Source organism: Lissotriton helveticus, chromosome 3_1 (genome assembly GCF_964261635.1).
Source record: "Lissotriton helveticus chromosome 3_1, aLisHel1.1, whole genome shotgun sequence".
NCBI lineage: Eukaryota > Metazoa > Chordata > Amphibia > Caudata > Salamandridae > Lissotriton > Lissotriton helveticus.
This window is the reverse complement of record NC_136061.1, coordinates 330013758-330035316: the sequence shown is the minus strand read 5'-3', so window position 1 is coordinate 330035316 and position 21559 is coordinate 330013758. Positions and strand designations below refer to the sequence as shown.

The window sequence follows — 21559 nt, the reverse complement described above, 5'->3', positions numbered from 1 at the left end:
TACTAGCATGTAGGAGGAATGAGCCTCCTGGGACGTTATGTGTGGCCCTGAAGTCCTCAAAGGATAATATGCGTCCGTTTGCGAATAGGTCTCCAATGTGCATGACCCCTGCGTCATGCCATGGGGCTAGCTTGTGGGTTGTGTGCAGACCGGACTCCAGTGGGATACCAAGTAGTGGGGTCGTAGGGGCGTAGGAAGTCGTGGGGGAGGTGTACTTCACTGCTTTCCGCCAATATCGAATGGCAAGGCGGAGAAGGGGGGGAGCATCTCTAGGTAGTTCCGAGTGGGGCAGAAGTAAGGAGTGGAGTCTCCCTTTGGACCGGTCTTCCTCCGTCATGTCAATCTCATGTAGGTTCCTGCCCGCCAGCCAGTAAGCTGGCCATTGCAACTGACAGGCGTAGTTGTAGGCCCTAAAGTCCGGTGCTCCCATGCCCCCAGCCGCGGAGGTAAGTTGCAATTTAGCTAGGCCGATGCGTCTCCGCCCGACCCCCATATGAGCTCCGTCACTAATGTGTCTAGTGTCTTGAAAGTAGAGGCTGGAATCAGGAATGGCAAGTTAGTGAAATAGTAAATGAGTCGGGGAAGCCCCACCATCTTGGAGATTGCCACTCTACCTGCGACTGATAACGGTAGTGACAGCCAAAATTGCACCTGTGATTTGAGCGCTCTTATTGCCCTGTCCAAGTTGCCGTTTAGCATTTCCTCCGCTCCTCTGTAGATTTGGATCCCGAGGTAGCGGAAAGTGGTGTCCGCCATTCGTAAGGCGTATGGCGGAAATGGTAGTGGCGTAGATGGATCAGTGTCATTAAAGCAGTAACCAAACGACTTGGATTCGCTTATCGTGAGGCCCGATAGCAACCTGTAGTCCTCAAAGAGAGTGGGTATAGGGTGTAAGTCACCCCTCAAATCCTGGAGGTACAGGATGATGTCATCAGCGTAGGCAGACACGGGGGGCGTGGCTTGGACGCCGATCGGGATGGCGGCGTGAGCTCGCTGCTCCGCGCGGAATCCCGCTAATTCTCCTGTTTTTCGGGACCCTAGGCGACCCGGAGACGACGTTCCTGCCCTCTGAAGGGTGAGGGGACTGCTGGCCGTAATCGGTGAATCGCTGGGGGACTGCTGGCCCCGAGGAGATCGAGGAAGAGGCGGCCGAGGTGTAGCCCGGGGTGTGAAGAAAATGGCGGCGAGGTGGTCGGACGGTCCCGAGCTTCGGCCCTGAGTCCGGCTGTCGCCAAGCAGAGAAGGACCCTGCACCCGGCTGCTCGCAGCACTGGGATTGGCGGCGCGACGTCCTGAGACCGGGGGACGCTGCCCGACTTACCCAGGAGATCGGGGGTTCTCGTCGGCCGCCGTCCCACGACTCATCCTCCCCCCACGGGTCCAGTGGGGGTGACGGACCGGGGCTCATCCGACTGGTCATTGTTTTTGAGACCATTGGCGGTGGCATTGCATTGCCCGGTGCCCGGTAATCAGCACGGACCCACGAGAGCGCCCGCAGTACGGGTGGCCGGACTTGTGACGCAGCACCCTAACATGGCGGCGACCGGAGGGCCGATGCCCGGGAGCCATGAGGGGGACTCGGCGACATCGGCCCGGCTGAGTGAGAGTCCCTCCCCGGAGCTTGACCAGGAACAGCGGCTGAACCGGCGCTTGGATGCCATCCTTGAGGCGATCACCTCCACCAAGGAGGCGTTGCACAACGACATTGCCCAGGTGGCCACGGGCCTGGGGCTGCTACGCGCGGACCACGCAAAGCTGGCGGATCGGGTCAAGGAGCATGACCAACTGTTGCTGGACCTGAAGCCCTCGGTGGTGACCGCGGAGCGCAGGATTACAGACATTTTGGCCCGACTGGACACTCTAGAGCGGAGGGCGGAGGATGCCGAAGGCCGCAATAGGCGGAACAACGTGCGGGTCGTGGGCCTGCCGGAACGGATTGAGGGGGAAGATGCGGTGGCCTACATGGAGAACTGGTTCCGCACTGTGGTGGCGCCGGAGGGGCTTACTCCATTTTTCACTCTGGAGCGAGCTCACCGGGTGCCCGCTCGCCCGCTGGGACTTGGCCGCCCCCCCCGACCAATGGTGGTGCGGCTCCTCCACTACAAAGACCGGGACCTCCTCATCCAGCGGGCCAGGTTGTCGGGCCCTTATGGGGTGGAGAACAGCAAAGTGACGATCTTTCCGGACTATACGCAGGCGGTCCAGAAGGCCAGGGCATCGTTCCTTGCTGTGAAGAAGGAGCTCAGGGAGGAAGGCATTCAGTACTCCTTGCTTTACCCGGCCAAGCTGCGGATTATCATGGATGGCACCACACACTTTTTCCAGACTCCGGATGAAGCTTGGCAATGGCTTGAGTCGTACAGAGCAGGGACGGACAGACCGCACCAAAGTAGGCGAGACCAACCCAAGCAGACCCGGGTGCGGCAGTCACAACGAATCAGGTCCCGTAACAGGCGCCAGCGGGAGAAGTGGGAGGCTCAAATGGCGGCGGAGAAGAGGGATGCACTCGCGGCGACGGCGGCCATTACAGGGTCACAACAGAACAGTGAAAGGGCCGAAACGGACTCGGGAGGAGAAGGCGGCAGAACAGGAGAGGATCTTTCGGAAGCAGAGAGCCAGAAGGGGCCGACAGTGACCCCACAGACCTCGGATGAAATTTTCTGCGGCTAAGATAGACTTTGGCCTAGATCGGGACTTCATGGTAGGGTGATATCCTGTTGCTGGAGGCAGGGTCGCCGGGTGGGGGAGCTGAGTGTATTGGAGGGGATGAAGGGCGGGACGCGGGCTCCGCTAGCTGGGGTCGGCGGCGACTCACCCCCCCTAGGCCCTTAAGGTCGACTGTGGTGGAGACCACAGGATAAGTGTGCGAGAAGTTGGATCAAGGTTTGGATGGGGGCGGCCATTGGGTTCGTGTGCTCTGTCCTGGGGAGTGGGGTTTGGGGTATGTTTCAGTTTTGGGGTTGTTTGGGGGGGGGCAACTGCATTGGGGGGGTCATGGACCGTTGGAGTTTAATTCGGATTGTACGGACTTGGTATGGGGACATTACCTAATTTGAAATGCCTAACGTGGAATGTCCGGGGGCTGCGGACTATGGTGAAACGTCACAAAGTACATGCATACCTGGTACGCAGGGGGGTTCAGATAGCTATGCTCCAGGAGACTCACCTCACCAAAAAAGAGTGCGCTGCCTTGCAGAAAAGATGGCGGGGCCAGGTTTTTGGCACCACTTATTCAGCGTATGCCAGGGGGGTCTTGATCTGGGTGAGGGCGGGGATACCCTTTCAGGTGTTGAATCAGGTAATGGATCCGGATGGCAGGTTTGTAGCGGTGGAGGGGAGATTATACGGACAGGATGTGGTTTTATGTTGTGTTTATGCACCGAACACGGACCAAGGCCGATACTTTGATAACCTCTCGGGGTCCTTGGCCTCTTTCCTGGCGGGTCCGATAGTGCTAGGGGGGGACTTCAATTCGATTACGGATGTGGCTCTGGATAGGTCCCATCCCCCCTTAGTAGACTCTCCTGTGCGCAGGCTGGCCGCGCACAGGAAGGACTGGCAAGACCGGTGGGGGTTGCTAGATGTCTGGAGGGAGAGGCACAGGGGAACCAGGGATTACTCCTTTTATTCCGCTCTACATGATTTACATGTCAGGATTGATTCGGTGCTTTGCGGGAGCTCCCTTGCCCCATTGATTACCCATGCTGAGTACCTTGCTAGGACGATATCCGATCATAACCCCCTATTGGTACATTTTCAATGGCAGAGGGAGCGCTCCGTAATACCAACATGGCGGCTTCGGCCGGAGACGCTAGAAGATTCTGTGTTCGCCGATGCGGTCCGGCAGGGCATTGATAGTTATTTCGGTGTGAATGAAGGAACAGCGACGAGCAGGTCTGTTGAATGGGATGCACTGAAAGTGGTGGTGAGAGGGGTGTGCTTGGGCAGGTTCTCGAATGCTCGAATGTCTGTGCTGAATGATTTAATGAAAGCGGAAGACACTTTGAGGGACCTGGAGCGCCGCAGGCCAACTAGGCCGGGTATACGGGCCCAGTTATTGGAAGCGAAGGAAGCGGTAGCCGCGGAGACGGAACGTTTGCGCTGCTATGATTATAGGCAGTACATTGTCAGGGCACACGCAGAAAGGGACAAGGTGGGTACCCTCTTGGCCAGATTAGCTAACCCGGAACTTAGGGGTTGCCCGGTCCTCAGCATTATTGACGCGCAGGGAGGGATGGTGTACTCCCAGGCAGCTGTATTGGACCGCTTTCGGGGTTACTATGAGGAATTGTACCGGAGTCAGCTGGGAGTGGGGGTTCAGGACATCGTGGAATACCTGGGGGAGAGGCCGCTCCCGGTCTTGGACGACGACGACGCGGGGGACCTGGGTAGCCCGATCACGCTAACGGAAATTCGAGTGGCTATCAAACATATGGCCCGTAACAAGACGCCCGGGGTGGACGGACTCCCAATCGAGTTCTACCAGCAATATGTAGACGCTCTGGCGCCCAGGCTGCTGGTGGTGTATGCGGAGGCCTTCGAGAAGGGGGCATTGCCTGCCTCCATGCGGGAGGCCTTGATAGTGCCACTCCTCAAGCCTGGCCGGGATGCCACGGACGTGAGGTCTTATCGCCCGCTGTCCATGCTGACGGTGGACTATAAGATCCTGAGTCGCATCCTAGCTACTAGATTGGCCCCGCACATGACGGGCCTGGTGCACAGGGATCAGGCCGGGTTTATACCCACAAGGAGCACGGCGATGAATATCCGCCGCCTGGTGGGAATAATGGACGCCATCTTGGATGGGGAGGGATCGCCGGCGGTTCTGTCCGTGGATATTGAGAAGGCCTTCGATAGTCTGGAATGGCCTTTCTTGGATGGAGTGCTGGAGCGGTTTGGCATGGGCGATGGATTTCGGAGGTGGACGAGAGTCTTGTATAATTCGGCGACGGCGAGAGTTCGATTGGGCGGCTTGGTGTCTGCCGCGTATCCGGTTGGCAGGGGAACACGACAGGGGTGCTCTCTCTCCCCTCTGTTGTTTGCCCTGGCGATGGAACCCTTAGCGGTCCATGCGAGGTCAGGCGATCGATATGCGGGAATAGTGAGTGACGGGCGGTGGCATCACATATCGCTCTATGCGGATGACCTGCTCCTGTACCTAGCTGACACTTCGGGGGCACTGGTTGGAGCGATGGATCTGCTGTCCGAGTTCGGCCGATTGTCAGGCCTTAAGGTCAATTGGGCAAAGACCTGCGTGTTTCCACTGAGAGCGGGATCTCCAGCCCCTAGTAGCGACCTGGGTGTGGCGTGGGAACCCTCTTGCATCACCTACTTGGGTGTCCGCATTTACCACTCGGCTGCTGACCTGTTGGAGGGTAACATTGGCCGTTGTGTCCGGTCACTACGGGGCAGCTTGTCTTTCTGGTCGACCCTCCCGCTGACAGTCCTGGGCAGGATAGCATTGTTGAAAATGGTGGCGCTCCCCCGCTTCCTTTATTATTTCCGAACGCTACCTGTCTGGATTCCCCAGGGGGTGTTTAGGGAACTGCGGTCAATGATTATTGGCTTTCTATGGGGGCATGGCCGACGCAGGATAGCCTTGAGCACGCTACTTCGCCCCAAGCTGGAGGGGGGCATGGCCGTACCCGATCTTGAGCTGTATTATTTAGCAGCGCAGTTGCAGGTCCTTACGCAGAACGTGGCCAGGGTGTTCCGGGGGCCAGAGGAGGACCGGGGTCGGGGGATACGGCGCCATGTGCTGTCGTACATTATTATGCAGCAACGGCTCGAATTACGGGCCCTCACCATGGAGGAGCGGACGCTTCGGCTGTGCTGGCAGAGGAGCCTCCGGAGGGCGAGGGCCTCGCGGCCTTATGCCCCGGAGATCCCGATTGGGATGTTGACAGCTCTGCCGCACGGAGGGGATTGGTCCCCGTTGATGGAGTGGGAGGCCGCGGGGCTACAGGTGGTGGGTGACTTGTATATAGATGGGGCGTTGGCACCGTTCGACGTGCTCCGGGACCAGTTCGGACTGCCTGAAGGGGGCTTCCTGCTACACGCGGCTGTAGTGTCTGCCATGCAAAAGCACTGGAAGGAGGGGCTCCTGGAACCTACGACGACTATGGCGTGCCAATATGTGGTGATGGCGGCTGGTACCTTCAAAGCTGTGACGTGCCTCCATAATAGGATGCTGCACGACGGGCTGGAACCACTCCATGGGCTCAAAGCTAAATGGGAGGGGAGCATTGGCCGGCCCATACCGGATACGGCATGGGGCCATATCCTGCGACGCACGTGGAAGGGCACCAGGAACGCGCGCTTTCAGCAGGTTCATTTTTATGTGCTCCATAGGGCCTATCTAACTCCGGAGAAACTACAGCGGCACTTTCGGGTGCCGGATGCCTGTTGCCCCCGGTGCTCGTCCCTTGGGGCGGACATGGACCACTTGTTTTGGGGGTGTCCACAACTGGGAACTTATTGGGCTGAGGTAGGGGAACTCCTGAATGAAGTGACTGACAGGGAGGTAGACTTCGACATGGCGACGTGTCTCTTGCTCTGGTTCCCGCATACTAAGCACACCAAGGTGACCAGTAAATTCATAGATCTGGGTCTGATATTGGCTCAAAGGGAAATATCGTGGCACTGGAAGGCCAGGGGGGGTCCCTCACTGCGTAGATGGAAGAATGAGTTGCTGAGATGGTCTGACTGCGAGAGCGTGCTCCGGATGAAGCAAGCGGTGAAGTTGGGGAATGAGAAGGCTCTGGATGCGGCCCGTGCGTGGGAGTTAGTGGTACAGGCTCTGCGTGATGCTTTGGTTGTGGATGTGGACGGCGAGAACTAAGCCGCTGGACACCGCAGGGCGAACACAGCAGTATGTCATTCAGCACTGTAGTGGAACCATCCAATTCGGTGGAGCGATGCGCACACCTTTGCAGTTGCCAAGGGGGGGGGGGCGTTGGGGGGATTAGTTGTAGAGGGGTTTGGGGGGGGCCGGAAGCCATTGAAGGGTTGCTGGTGGGGGCCTGGAACTACTGGGACAGGGGGTATTGAGTGGCGGGAGGCCTGATTGGGTGGGACGGCCTGGTACGAAGGCCCATATAGCCTTGGGCAGGCCCCGATGGGGGCAACTACGTTGATACCATGGGGATGGCTGACGGGAATGTTGTTGTGGGTGGGGGGGTAAACGCAGATACGTAAATCGACCTTCCGCCGGGGTCCCAATGGGACGTACACTATGCTGTGCTCCTCCAGAGCGAACTGATGTGCCGCCCGGCCTCCGGGATGCGGGCTGAATGGCTGTGTACAACCGTGAACTGTTATTGGACGGGGGGGCCCGCAAGTGCACTGGCTGTTTCCTTTACCTGCTGTTTATAACTCTGCAATAAAAATATATTTAAAAAAAAAAAAATCAGCGTAGGCAGACACCACATGTGTCATCCCACCCCTTTGAATGCCAAGGTGAGGAGCTTCCTTACGGAGCTTACAAAGCAATGGCTCGAGTGCCAGAATAAATAAGAGTGGGGAGAGTGGGCACCCTTGTCTGGTACCCTTCGCAATGGTCAGTGGTTCAGAGATGCATCTGGACGTCCGAACCCGGGCCGTGGGGTGGGAGTAGAGCAGTCTGACCCATGCAACATATTCCGGGGGTAACCCGAATTTTTCAAATGTGGCAAACATGAAATCCCACCTGAGGGAGTCGAAAGCCTGTTTCAAATCTAGCGTGATACAGCCCTCGGTGCTTCCGGCCGCCCGGTCTTGCAACATCAGTTGGGCTAGCCTACGGAGGTTCAAGGCCGTGCTCCTACCAGGAACAAACCCGCACTGGTCGGTATGAATCAGTTGGGGAATGTATTGTGTCAGTCTAGTTGCCAGCACTTTGCTCAGTATTTTGTAATCAGTAGTAAGGAGGGACAAGGGTCTGTAGTTAGCTAAGTGCATTCCGTCCCTGCCCGGCTTCAATAGGGAAGTTATCAGAGCCTGCAGGGAGGACGGTGGCAGGGAATTAGTCTGTAGTGCTTCGTGATAGATGATTTGTAACCGCGGGGCGAGAAGTTCAATAAACGTCTCGTAAAATTCTACAGGCAAGCCGTCCGTCCCAGGAGTTTTATTCTTCGGTAGGGCGTGTATCGCCTGTTTAATCTCTCACGTGGTGATAGTACGTTTCAGATCATCTCGCTGTCTATCAGTAAGCCGCGGTAGAACCAGGCCCTCCTTGAATGTCTCAAGTGCCGTATGCGAGAGGGGTTGGTGCGGGCCGTACAGTGTGGTGTAGTATTCTTTGAACGCCTTGTTGACTTCTAATTGAGTCGAGGCTATGGAACCGTCCTGGTCTGTAACTTCAAGGATTGGGAGGTGCGTCGGGGCGTCCCGTATTATGCGGGCTAACAGTGGGCCTGACCGGTCAGCTTGAGTGTGTTGTCTGTTAGTGTATTCTCGGTAGTCCAGTAACCTCAATTCTTCTAGGAGCTCAGCATGCCTTATGTGCGCTTCCTGTAGTGGTGTGAAGTGTAGGTGCGTGCCTACTGCTTCGGTTTCTAGCATTGCCAGTTTACCTTCTACTTCCTTAAGGCCATCCAGCACCGCCCTCTTCATGCACACCCGGGTGGCCATTGCCTCCCCCCTGATGTAGACTTTGAATGTGTCCCACTCCACCCGTCTGGAGCTAGCGGTGCCAGTGTTCGTGGTAAAGTAAGCCTCAATGGTGTACGCCATAGACGATTTGAAGGCAATGTCTTCCAACAGGTCCGTGGGCAGCCTCCACGTCGGTATCGGCGTCAGGAGCCTACCCCATTGTATTGCCAGTTCGACAGGGTTATGGTCCGAGAGTGTCTTACCCATGTGTTGTGCTGTGAGAATCGCTCCCAGTAAAGAGCGGGAGCAGAACACTCGGTCTATTCTGGTGTGCAGTTGGTGAGGTGGGGAGAAAAAAGTGTATTCTTTGTCTAGCAAGTGTTTGCTGCGCCATGCATCTGCTAAGTCCCACCCATCCGCCCATTGTGTTAGCGCGGTCGCCTGTTTCCTGCTGTCAGTGGCGTGTAGCGGTGGGTGTGACCTGTCCAACGTGACATCCAGCACAGCATTAAAATCCCCCCCGATAACCCATTGATAACCCGCCCAGTCCGCCAAGACACCATTAAGTCCAGTTAAAAAGACCGAGTGGCCTGAATTTGGGGCATACACACATCCAAGCACAACAGTAGCACCATCCAGTTCGCCCCTTACAAATACATATGGACCCTCTTTGTCAATCCTCTGCTTGACTGGTTTGAAGGGCACAGAGTTACAAACCCATATAGCTGTCCCCCTCGAGAATGCAGAGTAGGACGTAGCGAAGAGCTGACTTCTCCATTTCTTGGACAGTTTCAAGTTCTCGGCACTGCTTAAATGTGTCTCCTGGAGGCCGGCTATCACGACCCCTCTGCGGTTAAGTTGGGCCAGTATTCTGTGCCATTTGTGGATCGAACCTATGCCTCGTACGTTCCAGGTGCACATGTTATATAGATTAAGTGACCCCATGACTGTGCGCATTATGAGGAAGCGTTGCGCTCGCAGGCGAGCAAGCCAAGTTTACTCTACGTTGGTGATAGAATGCCATTCGAAATATCAACCCCTGAACTTTAAGGTCCCCAAGGAAACGGACTCGGGGTCCAAACCATGATAACCAAAGTGGGTAACTTTCAAACTCAACCATGTTCATACGATGGGGGGTGCAGTCTATTTGGTCCTGGTGTGTGCCGACCTGCGGTGACCTAGCAAGCCCTTAGCACATACAACCCCCATGCCACCCACCTGCGTGTGGCTAATTGTGCTGTTCATACATTACCACTCGTGCATCGTTCAAGGCGCCGTAGTCAAAATTCTGCAGCCATTTGCGCCGTGATCTTGGGGAACAGCTGTAAACTATCCGCCGACCCCGATACCTCTGTGCGCGTGTCCGAGTTGCTGGCCACTTCCCTTGCTGCGTCCGCATCGTGAGCGGCCAGTGCTGCCTCTGTCAGCTGTGTCACCTTTGCCCGTTCCACCGAGCGGTGTGTCGCATCTTGTCCTTTCGGTGGGGTTCGCGTCGAGGGACCTTGGCCAGTATCAGAGGTAGGGCGACGTCGGTCTGGCTGGTTCCGGCGGCCGTTGCGGTTGCCTTCGGCAAATGGGTCTTGTGATGTCGGTGGGGTGAGTGTTACTTCCATCCATTCCTCTGCTTCTTCCGGGGAATCAAAAAAGTGTGATCTGTTGCCATGCAGGATCTTGAGGCGGGCTGGGAAGAGGAGGGCATATTTCAGTTCTCGTTCGCGCAATTTGCCTTTAACCCCCAGGAAGGTGGACCTGGCTCGTTGTACTGCTGGTGTGAAGTCTGGGTACACAGATATAGTCTTGTCTTCATACCGGATGGGCGCCTTCTCCCTGTCGCGATCTTTATAGTGAAGGAGGCGTGCGATCAGAGGGCGCGGCGGGGCTCCCGGCTGAGGCGTTTTCGAGGGCATCCTGTGCGCTCTCTCCACGCTATATAGGGCAGTAAGATCCTCCGGGCCTACCATCTGTTTGAGCCAGTCTTCTACGAATTGAGTGGGATTCCTCCCTTCGCTTCTCTCTGGAGTGCCCAAAATTCGGACGTTGTTGCGGCGGGCCCGCCCTTCCGCGTCGTCCACCTTGTCCCATAGCTGTCGGAGTTGTTTTTCCATGCCTTCCAGTTTCGTGGAGTGTTCCGTCTGTTGGGGGATCAGATCATTGAGTGCGAGTTTCTGCTCCGACACTCTCTCAGCCAGTTTGTTGTGATCTGCCCGGAGCAATGAGAGGCCCGTTGCCATATTATCCATACGTGATTCGAGTGCTTCTCTTGTCGCCCTGATTTCATTCAGGATGAGGTCCAGTTTGGCATCTTGAGTCCACTTCCCGGTCGGCGGGATAACATCCGCGTTGGAGGAGGCCAGAGGGTCTTCTGAGCCGGTAGACTGCATGTCTGTCATTGCGCCCTGGTCCTGGGTTCTGCCCCGGTGTCTCCCCATGGATCTGGTATCAGGGGGACGCTGCGTTGATCACGCGCCCCCTTCACAGGCTCCACTTTGTAGTGGTTCGTAACGTCCCGTGTCCTGGTAAGCGGCGAGAGATGTAATCCGGGAGAAGAGAGGGTGTCTATGGCACAGTGATCCACGAGGGGCCAGGAGAATCAGCCGTTGCAACGTCTCTCTTAGCGCCTGTGAGGGATGCTGTGGCGCTATAGGCAATCGTTCTCAGCGGGGCATATTTGGGCACAGGCAGTGATGGTTGGGGTCGACTGCCGAGTGGCACAAGAGGTTTCGCAGCGGGGGTCAAAAGCACCGCGTGGTGGCCTCGAGTAGGAGTAGCCTCAGGTATGGCGTCCCTGTTCTCGTACCTCTGCCCACGTGAGCGTCGGAGTTCGTCTCTCGCAAGGATATGAGTGGGGTCTCCACAAGTGTCACGACGCGCCCCCTGTGTCCTGTGATCGTGGTCGTGGTGCAGGGCTCCGGTGGGTGTAATTCACCGTGTGGTGAGCTAGGCGTGCCCTGTAGACCTGGAGGGGGGCAAAATGGCGTCCGCCGATATTGCCAACGCAGCTGCTCACTTCGTGTAGCCAATGTCTGTACCTGCCTGGGGAAACGATCCGCCGTTCACCTCCGCCGCAGTCAGGGTTCCGCAGTCTGTGCGCAGCGCTCAGGCGCTCTGGTGCGCGCGGGCCGCAGCGGTGGAGCTCCAAGCGTGATACCTTCCTGTGCGCGTTGCCGGTCCCGACCGCGACCGGGAGGGTAGGGCCGGGTTCACAGGGCGTCCCAGGGGAGATGCACCCAGGCTGGAGAGGCAGAGTAGAGGGTATGTGCGCGGTCGCACTCAGGGTTCAGGCGTACCTCTTGTGCCCCCGCAGATCTCCGCCTCCAGTAGGTAGCCCGCCGGGCCGTCTGCCAAATCCAGGCCGCGGCTTCACACGAGGGTGTAGGCCTCAACAGGCGCCGTGACTCTTCCCCGGTTCCAGACCGTGTCGGGGGTCGGCAGATCCCCGTCGCCGCTTCTCCGTTCCTCACCAATGCTCCAGGAGGCAGTTTCAGGTGGGTGGCGTACTTGGGGAGCAGGATATGCAGCAAGTATTGTGGGCTAAGGACGGAGCTCAGAGACTACGCGTCCGCCATTGTCGGCTCGTAGCCACGCCCCCCTGCATGCACTTGTACCTAGCTTCGTTAATAAAGCTACAAGAGAACTTCCTGCATTAAGGGGTCGATTAGGATCGCGGACGGACTTGAGTCCGTCCGCGACCCCAGAGTAGAACGGAACGTCCGCATGGGCTGCGGAAAAGCCGCTGCGGAAAAGCATACATTTTACACCATCATAATATGGCTGGCGGTGTCTGATAGACACCGCCAGCCATGTTATAGCTTTTCCACTGCGGTTGGAAGGCGACCGCGGCGGAAAAGCTGCGGACGGAAAAAAGATCCCCTAGCCATCCTAATCTGGCGGGGGTCTTTTTTCAGTCCGCAGCGGTTTTCCCGTATCCTCCGTGCCGGCGGTGGCTTTCGCCGGCCCGGAGGATGCGGGAAAACGGATATCATAATCAGCCCCTTAGTGTGATTTGCTACATCCCTCCATGCTGCTGATCCTCACTGCAGGAGATAAGAGCCCCTCCTATGCTCCTGAAGTTCTGAGTGGGCAAAGAGCCTGCACCGTGTCTGAGGTGCCTGCATGCTGCTGACCCTGGCATCGAGAGAGCGCCCCATCCACAGGTGAGAGGATAATGGACCGTCTCTGCCACGTCCAGCATGAGGTGCACCCCCAACGGCATGGTAAAAGATGCTGGCAAGCGGACGGCCAGCAGCTTGAAGAAGTCTGCTGTGGCCCCTCCAGCGACAAGCAGCGCCGAGCAACCTGCATGGGGCAGCCCCAATGAAAGCTGAAAGGGGAAAGGACATGCTGCCCTGCCGCACCAGTATTGCATGCACCCCTCACACACATGAAATGCCTACATTGGTTCAAGTGATGGCATGTATACTGTGACTCCCTGTGCACCTGCAGTGAGAGAAGACTGCAGCTACTGTCGGGTAGCCCAAGTGCCCATGGGGGAGAGAAGCAGAGAGCCTCCTAGTGCAAGCCATCCTCCCAATAGCATGGAAAGACTGAGCCCCCATCAGTAGTACAGCAAGCCCTGCACCAGTGTTCCCCCCGAGCAACAGAAGGAAAGAGCTAGGAGTCGTGACACACCCCGGCAATCGGCCAGTGCTGTGTGTCTTTACCTACATATGTGAGGGCCATACTCTCTTGGTAGAGACCGCCTGTGAAAGGAAAAGACTACGACTGGGCCGTGAGGTGTGGTATCCCTCCACCCATCCGGCGAGGATTTCTGCAGCCTAGCATGTAGACACCAACTCCGCCAGTGTGCAAGGGGCCAATTACAGGTGAGGATGGCGGCTGTAGTACCACCTGGTGACAGCTCAGCTCACTACACCAGCTCGGCACATAAGACAGCAATGCGCCACATGTCCCCTGATGCCTTCTGTGGCCTTTTGAAATGGTTACAGCACAGGATGTGAAGGGTGCACAGAGGCCGGAAGGGGCTGAGAAATTGGGGAAAAAGCATGCCTTTTTACTGCTAGTGTCTCCACATCTTGTCACAGCAGCTCAAACTGAAAGCAGTAGAGTAGCCCCGCTGTGCATGAGCACACTGCCTGCAGAGCCCTCATATGAGGAGAGACAGCATGGATGGGTTATGGGTGTTTTGCGTCGCCCGTGACAATAGTCCACTGTAGGAAGAATAATGAACTGTTCTTCCGGAAGGGAATGCAGAGATTGTTCAAAGTAAAAGAGCCCCTGGTAGGCTGCTAAGGTTTTTTAAAGGGAGAGTCTGTTAACCCCAGTGAACCTCAAGAAGCCCAAAGCTGCCCCAACTAAGAGACCTGTGAAGAGCAAGTGAAAGCCTAGGTAACTTAACCAGTGCTGCCAAGCCCCAAGCAGCAAAGCCCCAAGGTAGCAAGCCCCATGCAAAGCACAAAGAGGACGTGCTCAGAGTGCGCAACCTCCAGTGGCTGTCTGATGCCACCACAAGTGAGGGGATAGCCCTACATGCCCTAAGCAATGAACAATACACAAAGTTAGACCCTGTGATTTCTAAGGTTAAATTCCAAAAAGTTGACTCTTGGGCCAGTCTCTAAATGGAAGGACCTACAAGGGGTCCTTTAGGTCTAGTAGTCTCTATTATTACCATTAATGTTGTGGAGTTTTGTCACTGTGTATTGAACAATAAACAATTAAAACATATAAAACAAAGTATTTAAAACAAAATATTTACAAAATATTTAGAAAAGGTTTTGTACAGTTTATTAAATACCTCCCTATTAGGGTTACATTCTAAAATTAATAAAAAGCATCATCCTATGATGCACATAATCAAATGTTAAAAACAGTCAAAAAACAGTCGACTCTGCGTTTCGGTGTTGTTACAATGTTGTCACCTTCATCAGGACATTTGACATTTACAGAGCTTTCAATCTAAAAATTAAAAAACAGCATTTTAGATACCTTTTCTATTGTTACAGTGACATAAACATCCCATTTTGCATATCTATATTGTTACGACCATTCGTGCTCAAGTTACATGTAGTATTTTTATGAAGAGACTATACAGACTAAAAAGTCAGATTACTGAATACTTATTCTGTATTTTTTAGACCTAAGAATTGCCATAACTGTCTTGGTATATACCTTAAACAGAGGGTTTGTAGTTCAATCTCTTTGAGAAGTACCACACTTTCGTCTTATGATGTGACGTTCCTTATGTGTAAAGAAAAAACACTGACTTTAATATATACAGTTATATTTCATAGACTCACTACTATTATAAAGACTATCTCGTGTTTACCTTAATCAGAATTTCGGTATTTTCAAATGGGCACGATGGAGCCACCGTATTAAATGATCGGGTGATTTCTTGTAAAAATTGCAGATTCTTTCTTCAATCAAGAATCGCTGCCCTGAGTAACATAAAAGAGGGCATTGAGATGTAATTCACTCTATTAACGCTGTCTCGATGAAAATGTATCTCTTTTTGAGCATACTCACCCCCTTTAGGATTCCATTTATGCTTAAATGGTAGCTTGTGATTTGTGTTCTACTATTTCCTGGTGGGTCTTTGGGCTCCTTATTTGTTTCATAGACCTATGGGTATAATCAATATATGCACTGAGCCTCCTTTATACGATAGATTTATTCACATTATGTCAAGTATATAATACTTTCATTCTTATAGACATCGAGGAGGCTTTTTGGTTATCATGCCCCTTCTTTGGTCCTAATTTAGTGGAATACGGGTATCCAATTGCTTATAGACATACTGGTCCGGATGCACCCCACATTGAAATATGTAAATAGTCTCCAACACCATGAGACCAGGCCAGTCCAAATGACATCTGCGAAGGGGACTAAAACCTCATGGACATGCGGTCAAGATATCCAGTACTGCCCGGCAGATGGCCTGAAGAGACTCAGTGGTACTGTGTTTTGTTTGTTCTTTCTCAAAGGTTCGGCTTGTTCATTTCTTTTTCATTAAAGTTGGGGGTCCTGATGGACACATTCTAGTGCTCAGGACTATGTTGTACCTACACTATACTTCCACCCATGACAGTAACCGTTCAGGTGACCCTGCTAATAAACGATGCCAGGCGCACGTGCCCTGGGTGAATCCCAGTTACCCTACAAATGTGTCTGTGTGGTCATTAGTGCCCTAAACATTACAATCCTTTCTGATTAAATTTTAAAGCTGCAATTATTTGTTATGTACTTTATGAACAAGGAGACTAGGCGAGCGAGAACAGAGAAGTCCTCTAATCTGAAAAGAATAGCACTGATAAATCATACAAAAAAGGAAAAACATCCTAAACAAACTTTATTATCTTGAGGAATTAATTACACTTCAACAAATCAGACAGACCTCCTAATATGAGCAAAAATCAGAGTACCATGTGTTGATGTTCACCCTACATCACACAGGAAAAATCCCAGTAAATGTAAATATCCAATTTTTTATATGTTTCTAAGTACCCCCGATTTTAGACATAAAAGAACTGTTTCAGAAGGAGTTCGAGAGGTTTCCCAGGAATGGGCATGCTGAGTTCTAGGACGGAACACAGGTTCCAGGTTTGACAATCAACCACAACTTTGCCTGCAGACTGCCACTTATCCCTAATTGCACGGAGGGACGCAGAGCCTTCAAGGTCCAGATTTGCAAAGGTTCTGCATCAGATTTGCGTTACTTTTTTAGAGCAAACCCCAAGAAAAATCCTTTCTGGTATTTACAAAGCAACGCAAATGAATATTTACATTTTTTTGTAAAATAAAAGGTAACTTGCGCTGCATCATATTACGTTGTGTCAGGAAGGCACTCCATTGGCGGAGCATGGGTGTTTCCATGCATCCACTCATGGATTTTGATGGAAATCCATATCTACAACGACTTGTAGACATGGATTTCCTTCTAACTCGTGTGCCTCCTTAATTCTGACCCAATGTGGCAAAAAAAAATTTTTCTCTTTGTTATTTCCTCCTTGCACGTCTGTTGCATTTTGCAGTACACATAAAAAAAAGAAACAGCCTTAAAGGATAATTTTTGTGCAGAAAGTCTCTCCTTCCTGCACAAAAAGTTTCCTGACCACAACGCAGACACCATTGCACTATGCCACAATGGTGCCTCCGTTGGTGCTAGGCAGCTCAACTTTCACCACCGTATGGCAAGAGCAGAACTGCACTACTATCTTTGATGACATGATGCACTTCTGATTTCGCCACATGATGCAACACTGTGCAGCAACTCTGCTGCGCTGCGGTTAGCCTCTTGTTACTAACATCCTTCACTTAGACAGAGCTGAATAAACTGGAGGGAGAGAGGTTCTGTCTTTATCCATAGGAAATCATGTCAATGCAAATCAAGTCAGATCACGACTCAACATGTTTCGAAAGCCTTACCTTGGTGAAGTCTTAAAACAGGAGGGAAGGTAATTTCTTCGATAAGCAACTGACACCCAGATATACATTAAGATTCAATGCTCATATATCCTCAAGCACTAAACCCCCTCCTTTAAAACATTAAAACATGGATGATAAATGGGAAATGGACCCTCAAATGACAGAATTTGCCCTGCAGAGTATGTCAAAATCTAGCTAGAGATTGGGCAAATTTACTCAAAGACATGGGCCTCAGCACAAACCTTGCTTTTTAATCTTGGCAAGTTGCTTCTCCTTGGTCTCCAAGTATAAGAGATGACCAGACACTCCATATTCCAATTAAAACATCCTTGTCATAGCAAACCCTTTCTACCAAAAGACGACCTTAAGTTGCCGCTCAAGCCTTAGTCATCACTTACCTTGTATCTGGGAATTTGCCTGCTTGACCTTCCCATATCTTGTCTACTTCCTCTCAATGTGGTTCTTCACTTGGCAGCCCATCTTTTTATAAACACTAAAAGGATTGAGTGCATCACACCTACCCTTTATACCTTAGGTTGCTTTTCTCTGGAACATTAAACTGCATATTAGACATACGCATCACATACAATGCTGTGCACCTAAACACTCCTTTTTGTCCATCCCAAAGATTTCAGATCTCTTATATAAACAAAAACCCTCTAATGCTAAGTTCAGGCAGGACCTATCCAAATTTAGAAACACCTCCACCTTCAAATGACTCTTTTCTGGAAATACATTATAGCAATGGAATGCACAACACATATCAGAAAAGCTGCTTTAATCTTAGATTTCCAAAGGGACCACTACAATCTCACATAAATTAAACCCATTGCCTGGACACCTCAGTTGCTGAACGTTTCCCTCACTTGTACTGTTGTATAGTTAAACCTTTTGCTAAGGTAAATTGCGTTATTTCATTTTTAGAGTGTATCAATGTACCCTGTTGCAAATTTGTCTGTCACCCTTAGTTGGCCAAGTTATATGAAGTATTAAAAAAAATAATGACTAAAGAAATCATTTGATTTGTGTAAACCTTAACTAAAGCTAAACATTTTAGTTGATTTTGTAACATCCTTTGCAACAATTTTACGATGGTGACTATTATGTTTTGTTCCTTCTTTCAAGGTGAACTTCCCCTCTCCCTTGCTGCATGCACTAACCAACTTGATATAGTAAAGTACCTCCTGCAGAACCAATACCAGCCAGCCAATATTGCAGCCAAGGACACCAAAGGCAACACTGTCCTGCATGCTCTGGTGGACATTGCTGACAACACTAAAGAGAACACCAAGTTTGTGACTAAAATGTACAATGCAATTCTGATTCTGGGGGCAAAGATTCACCCCACTCTGAAAATGGAAGATATTGCCAACAAGAAAGGACTCACGCCATTAAAACTTGCTGCAAAGACAGGCAAGATTGGGGTAAGTGTGCAGAAACATTGGCCACCATGCTAACAGAATGAGTTTTGGGCACGTGGTGTGCAGGCTGAAGATCCACAATTGGCCAAGCAGACAGGTATTGCTGTTTTGTCCAAACAATCTTATTTTCTTCCAAAATGGAATTGCGAGTACCCTAGAATTATTAAACACACCCACTGCCTGCAAAGCAGGAGGGATAACTGCATAGAAAAAGGCCCAGCATTCCGGCAAAAACCTGTGGATAAAGGTGCAGAACTACTGCATTTTACAAGGTAAACACCACTTTGTGCCGAAACGTGCAATAGTCTTGTAGTGGTCCAGTAATATTGTCCCCGATGGTAATACTGAGTGCACTATTACCACACCTTTCTTACTGGACTACTTGTAATGAGGCCCCTCTAGTTTTTACAGTTACTAATGTTTAATACAAATATACTCAAGACATACAATAGGATTAGCCGCAAAAGTCCAGAATTTGTAGATGAATAAACTGAGTTGGGCACTCAGTGGAAAAAGTCTAATCACTAAAACAGAAAAATATTGTTTAATGAAACAGTTATTAAAGAGAGCCTCGAAGATAACGAGTAAGGCATGTAAACACTTGTATGATACCAAGAAAACAGAAAGTAATAATTCAAGATCAAATAATTCAGAAAGAAAATTGGCACTTACTGGAACAGCCTCGATAATTTGTGGGTCTTCTTCACACGGTTGAATTAAACTAACTTTTAAAAGATTATTTAAGCAAAGCCGAACTCCAAAAGCTTCTTAAGCTTTCTTTACAAGTTACTCGAAAATTCTGATTTAGCTAAAAACACGAATCTCTGACCAAATCTTGAATTCTGTGTGCTGCAGTGCTATCACCTGCAATATTTCCACGTGCAGAATAGCATGAATGTTTCTGGATAGAAATTTGCCAGGTCAAATCTGGTGAACTTGAATCCACAACCCTCAAATTAAAGAATATGAGATTTAGTTCGTTCATATTATGTTTTTGGAGAATTAATGAAGGAAATGTACTATCTGCAGGCATCTTACATGATAACTTCATAGAAACGTGTTGTGAATGTGTTTTAATTCCACTGTGGCATGATCTTCTCTGACTCCTTGGTAAGTATCCATTATGAACTCAACCAAGAGGGATAAACTATGAGGATATAACGTTCTTATCAGTACATAATGAATATATATTGTTTTCCTGGTTTATTGAGTCACCTTAGATGAATAGTCAGTTGCCTTTCTCAGTTCTCATTGTGTACGCGTCTAGGTCTTTGCATACATCCTGCGGCGGGAAATCAAGGAGCCCGAATGCAGACATTTGTCCCGCAAATTTACGGAGTGGGCCTATGGACCAGTGCATTCATCCCTGTACGACCTGTCCTGTGTGGACACCTATGAGAACAACTCTGTCCTGGAGATCATTGCCTACAGCAGCGAGACCCCGGTAAGAACTTGTGCTATCCTATCCTGTGTGAAGCAAAACTGGCTGGAGAGCAATGGAGGACTGTAAGTAAACTAAGAGTTAGGGAGTTATTCTATCACATATACATTAGTTGGAAAGTAGGTAGGAAAACTCATATTATTATAACCCTGAAAAAGTGGGAGCTCTGAGAATACTTAACAGTGGAGGATGAGTTGCGAATTGCAAAGATGTGTTTGGCTTTCTTTGAGATGCGCTTGAGTGTTTTCCAGGCCCTGGGTCTGTAGTGGATCAGGCTTGCTTGCTGGTAGTTTCACGTTTTGCACTTCTTGATTTTTTTGTCTTGGCCTTCCGAGGTAGTTAGAGTTTCTCCAGATTTGGTGTTACAATGTTTTTTACTTCCAGCTAGATTATATTTAGTCCCACATTTTGCAGCAGTGAGTATGAGAGAATGAGAGCATGTGTGTGTGTATCTCACTGTACATGGTGTAGTGTATCTAGCTGTTTATAATATTAGAGACAGGTGCAAATCAGGGTAGAATTGTTTCATTCTCTGAAAACCTATGTTACCTGGAGATTAGAATTTTTATTGTGATTAGGCCATCATGCTCAACAAATCCTGGGACATCACTTTTTGCCAGTCTCAAGCAGGGTAATATGAAGAGAAAATGTTCATTGGTAACAGGTGAGCATATTTGTACGGCAGGGGGACTGCACAAGCTTCTCTGTGGGTCATTTGAGTTTTTGTTTTGGATGCAGCAAAACAATTCTATGAGCAGCATTTGTTCCTGATGAGCATGGCCGCAGAGCATTCTGGCTCGTGTGCTGGTGCTTTCTTGAGTCAGTCCAACGAATATGCTGTAGCTTCAGTTGGGTCTTGGTTCTTGCCCAGACATTAGCAGTTCTAGGAACAGCAGACCCATTCGTCTTCTCACTGTCTTGCACTTCAGCTTTAGTCATTTCCTGGGTTCCTAAAGGCTTACTCCTAGCATCGAAAGGAAGTAAGAAGCGTGATAGAGTCTCGATCCAAACACACTACTGCAAAGCTTTTCAATAAGGGTATGTTAGAAATGGGGGTCTCTAGTTGGGAGAGGTAGGTACCTTTGACCAAATATGGACCCTTGCTTCTAGCCAGGGTAAGGGGGGGATACACACTTTAGATAACACCTGCTTACCCCCTTGGTAGCTTGGCATGAGCAGACAGGCTTATCCCAAAGACAATGTGTAATTTATTTGTACCAACACTCATAGTAACACAGTGAAAACACCACAAATGGACACCAAACCAGTTTAGTAAAATAAAATATCTTTATTTAAACTAAACAAGACCAAAACAACAGAAATCCAACATACAGAAACTCAGTAGTATGTCTTTAAAAAGGATTGTTGCAAAAATAAATTTGTAGATGATAAATGCGACACTTTATTCTCAAAGTACCTGGGATACATAACGAAAACAAACAAAAGGGGCGCAGAGAAGGCGATGCGTTGATTCTTCCTGCACCCAAGTTCCGATGCGATGCGTGCTTGCCCGACGGCCGTGCGGCGGACTCAGTGTTTTTCTGAGCTGCGACAGGCCCTGCGACACGTTTCCCCGGTGATGCAACGACACCTTCTGAGACTGCGACGCGCTTCTCCGTTGTTGCGGCGGTGATCAGCGGCGGCGAGCTACCTCGGCGATGAGACGGCCCTGCGACGCGCTTCTCCGGTGATGGGATGGCACCCTCTGTGGCGGCGGCACGCTTCTCTGGTGATGCGATGGTGA

The 21559-nt window shown here is 51.1% G+C and overlaps 1 protein-coding gene across 1 annotated transcript in view; it reads left to right on the top strand.

Annotated features, from left to right (window-relative positions):
* TRPV1 (transient receptor potential cation channel subfamily V member 1) overlaps positions 1–21559 on the top strand; it is a 544023-nt gene that overhangs the window by 192343 nt on the left and 330121 nt on the right. The window contains exons 6-7 of the mRNA XM_078679941.1: positions 18079–18377; positions 19642–19818. Of these exons, the coding sequence (XP_078536067.1) occupies positions 18079–18377; positions 19642–19818 (476 nt within the window). The remainder of the gene's footprint in view (positions 1–18078; positions 18378–19641; positions 19819–21559) is intronic.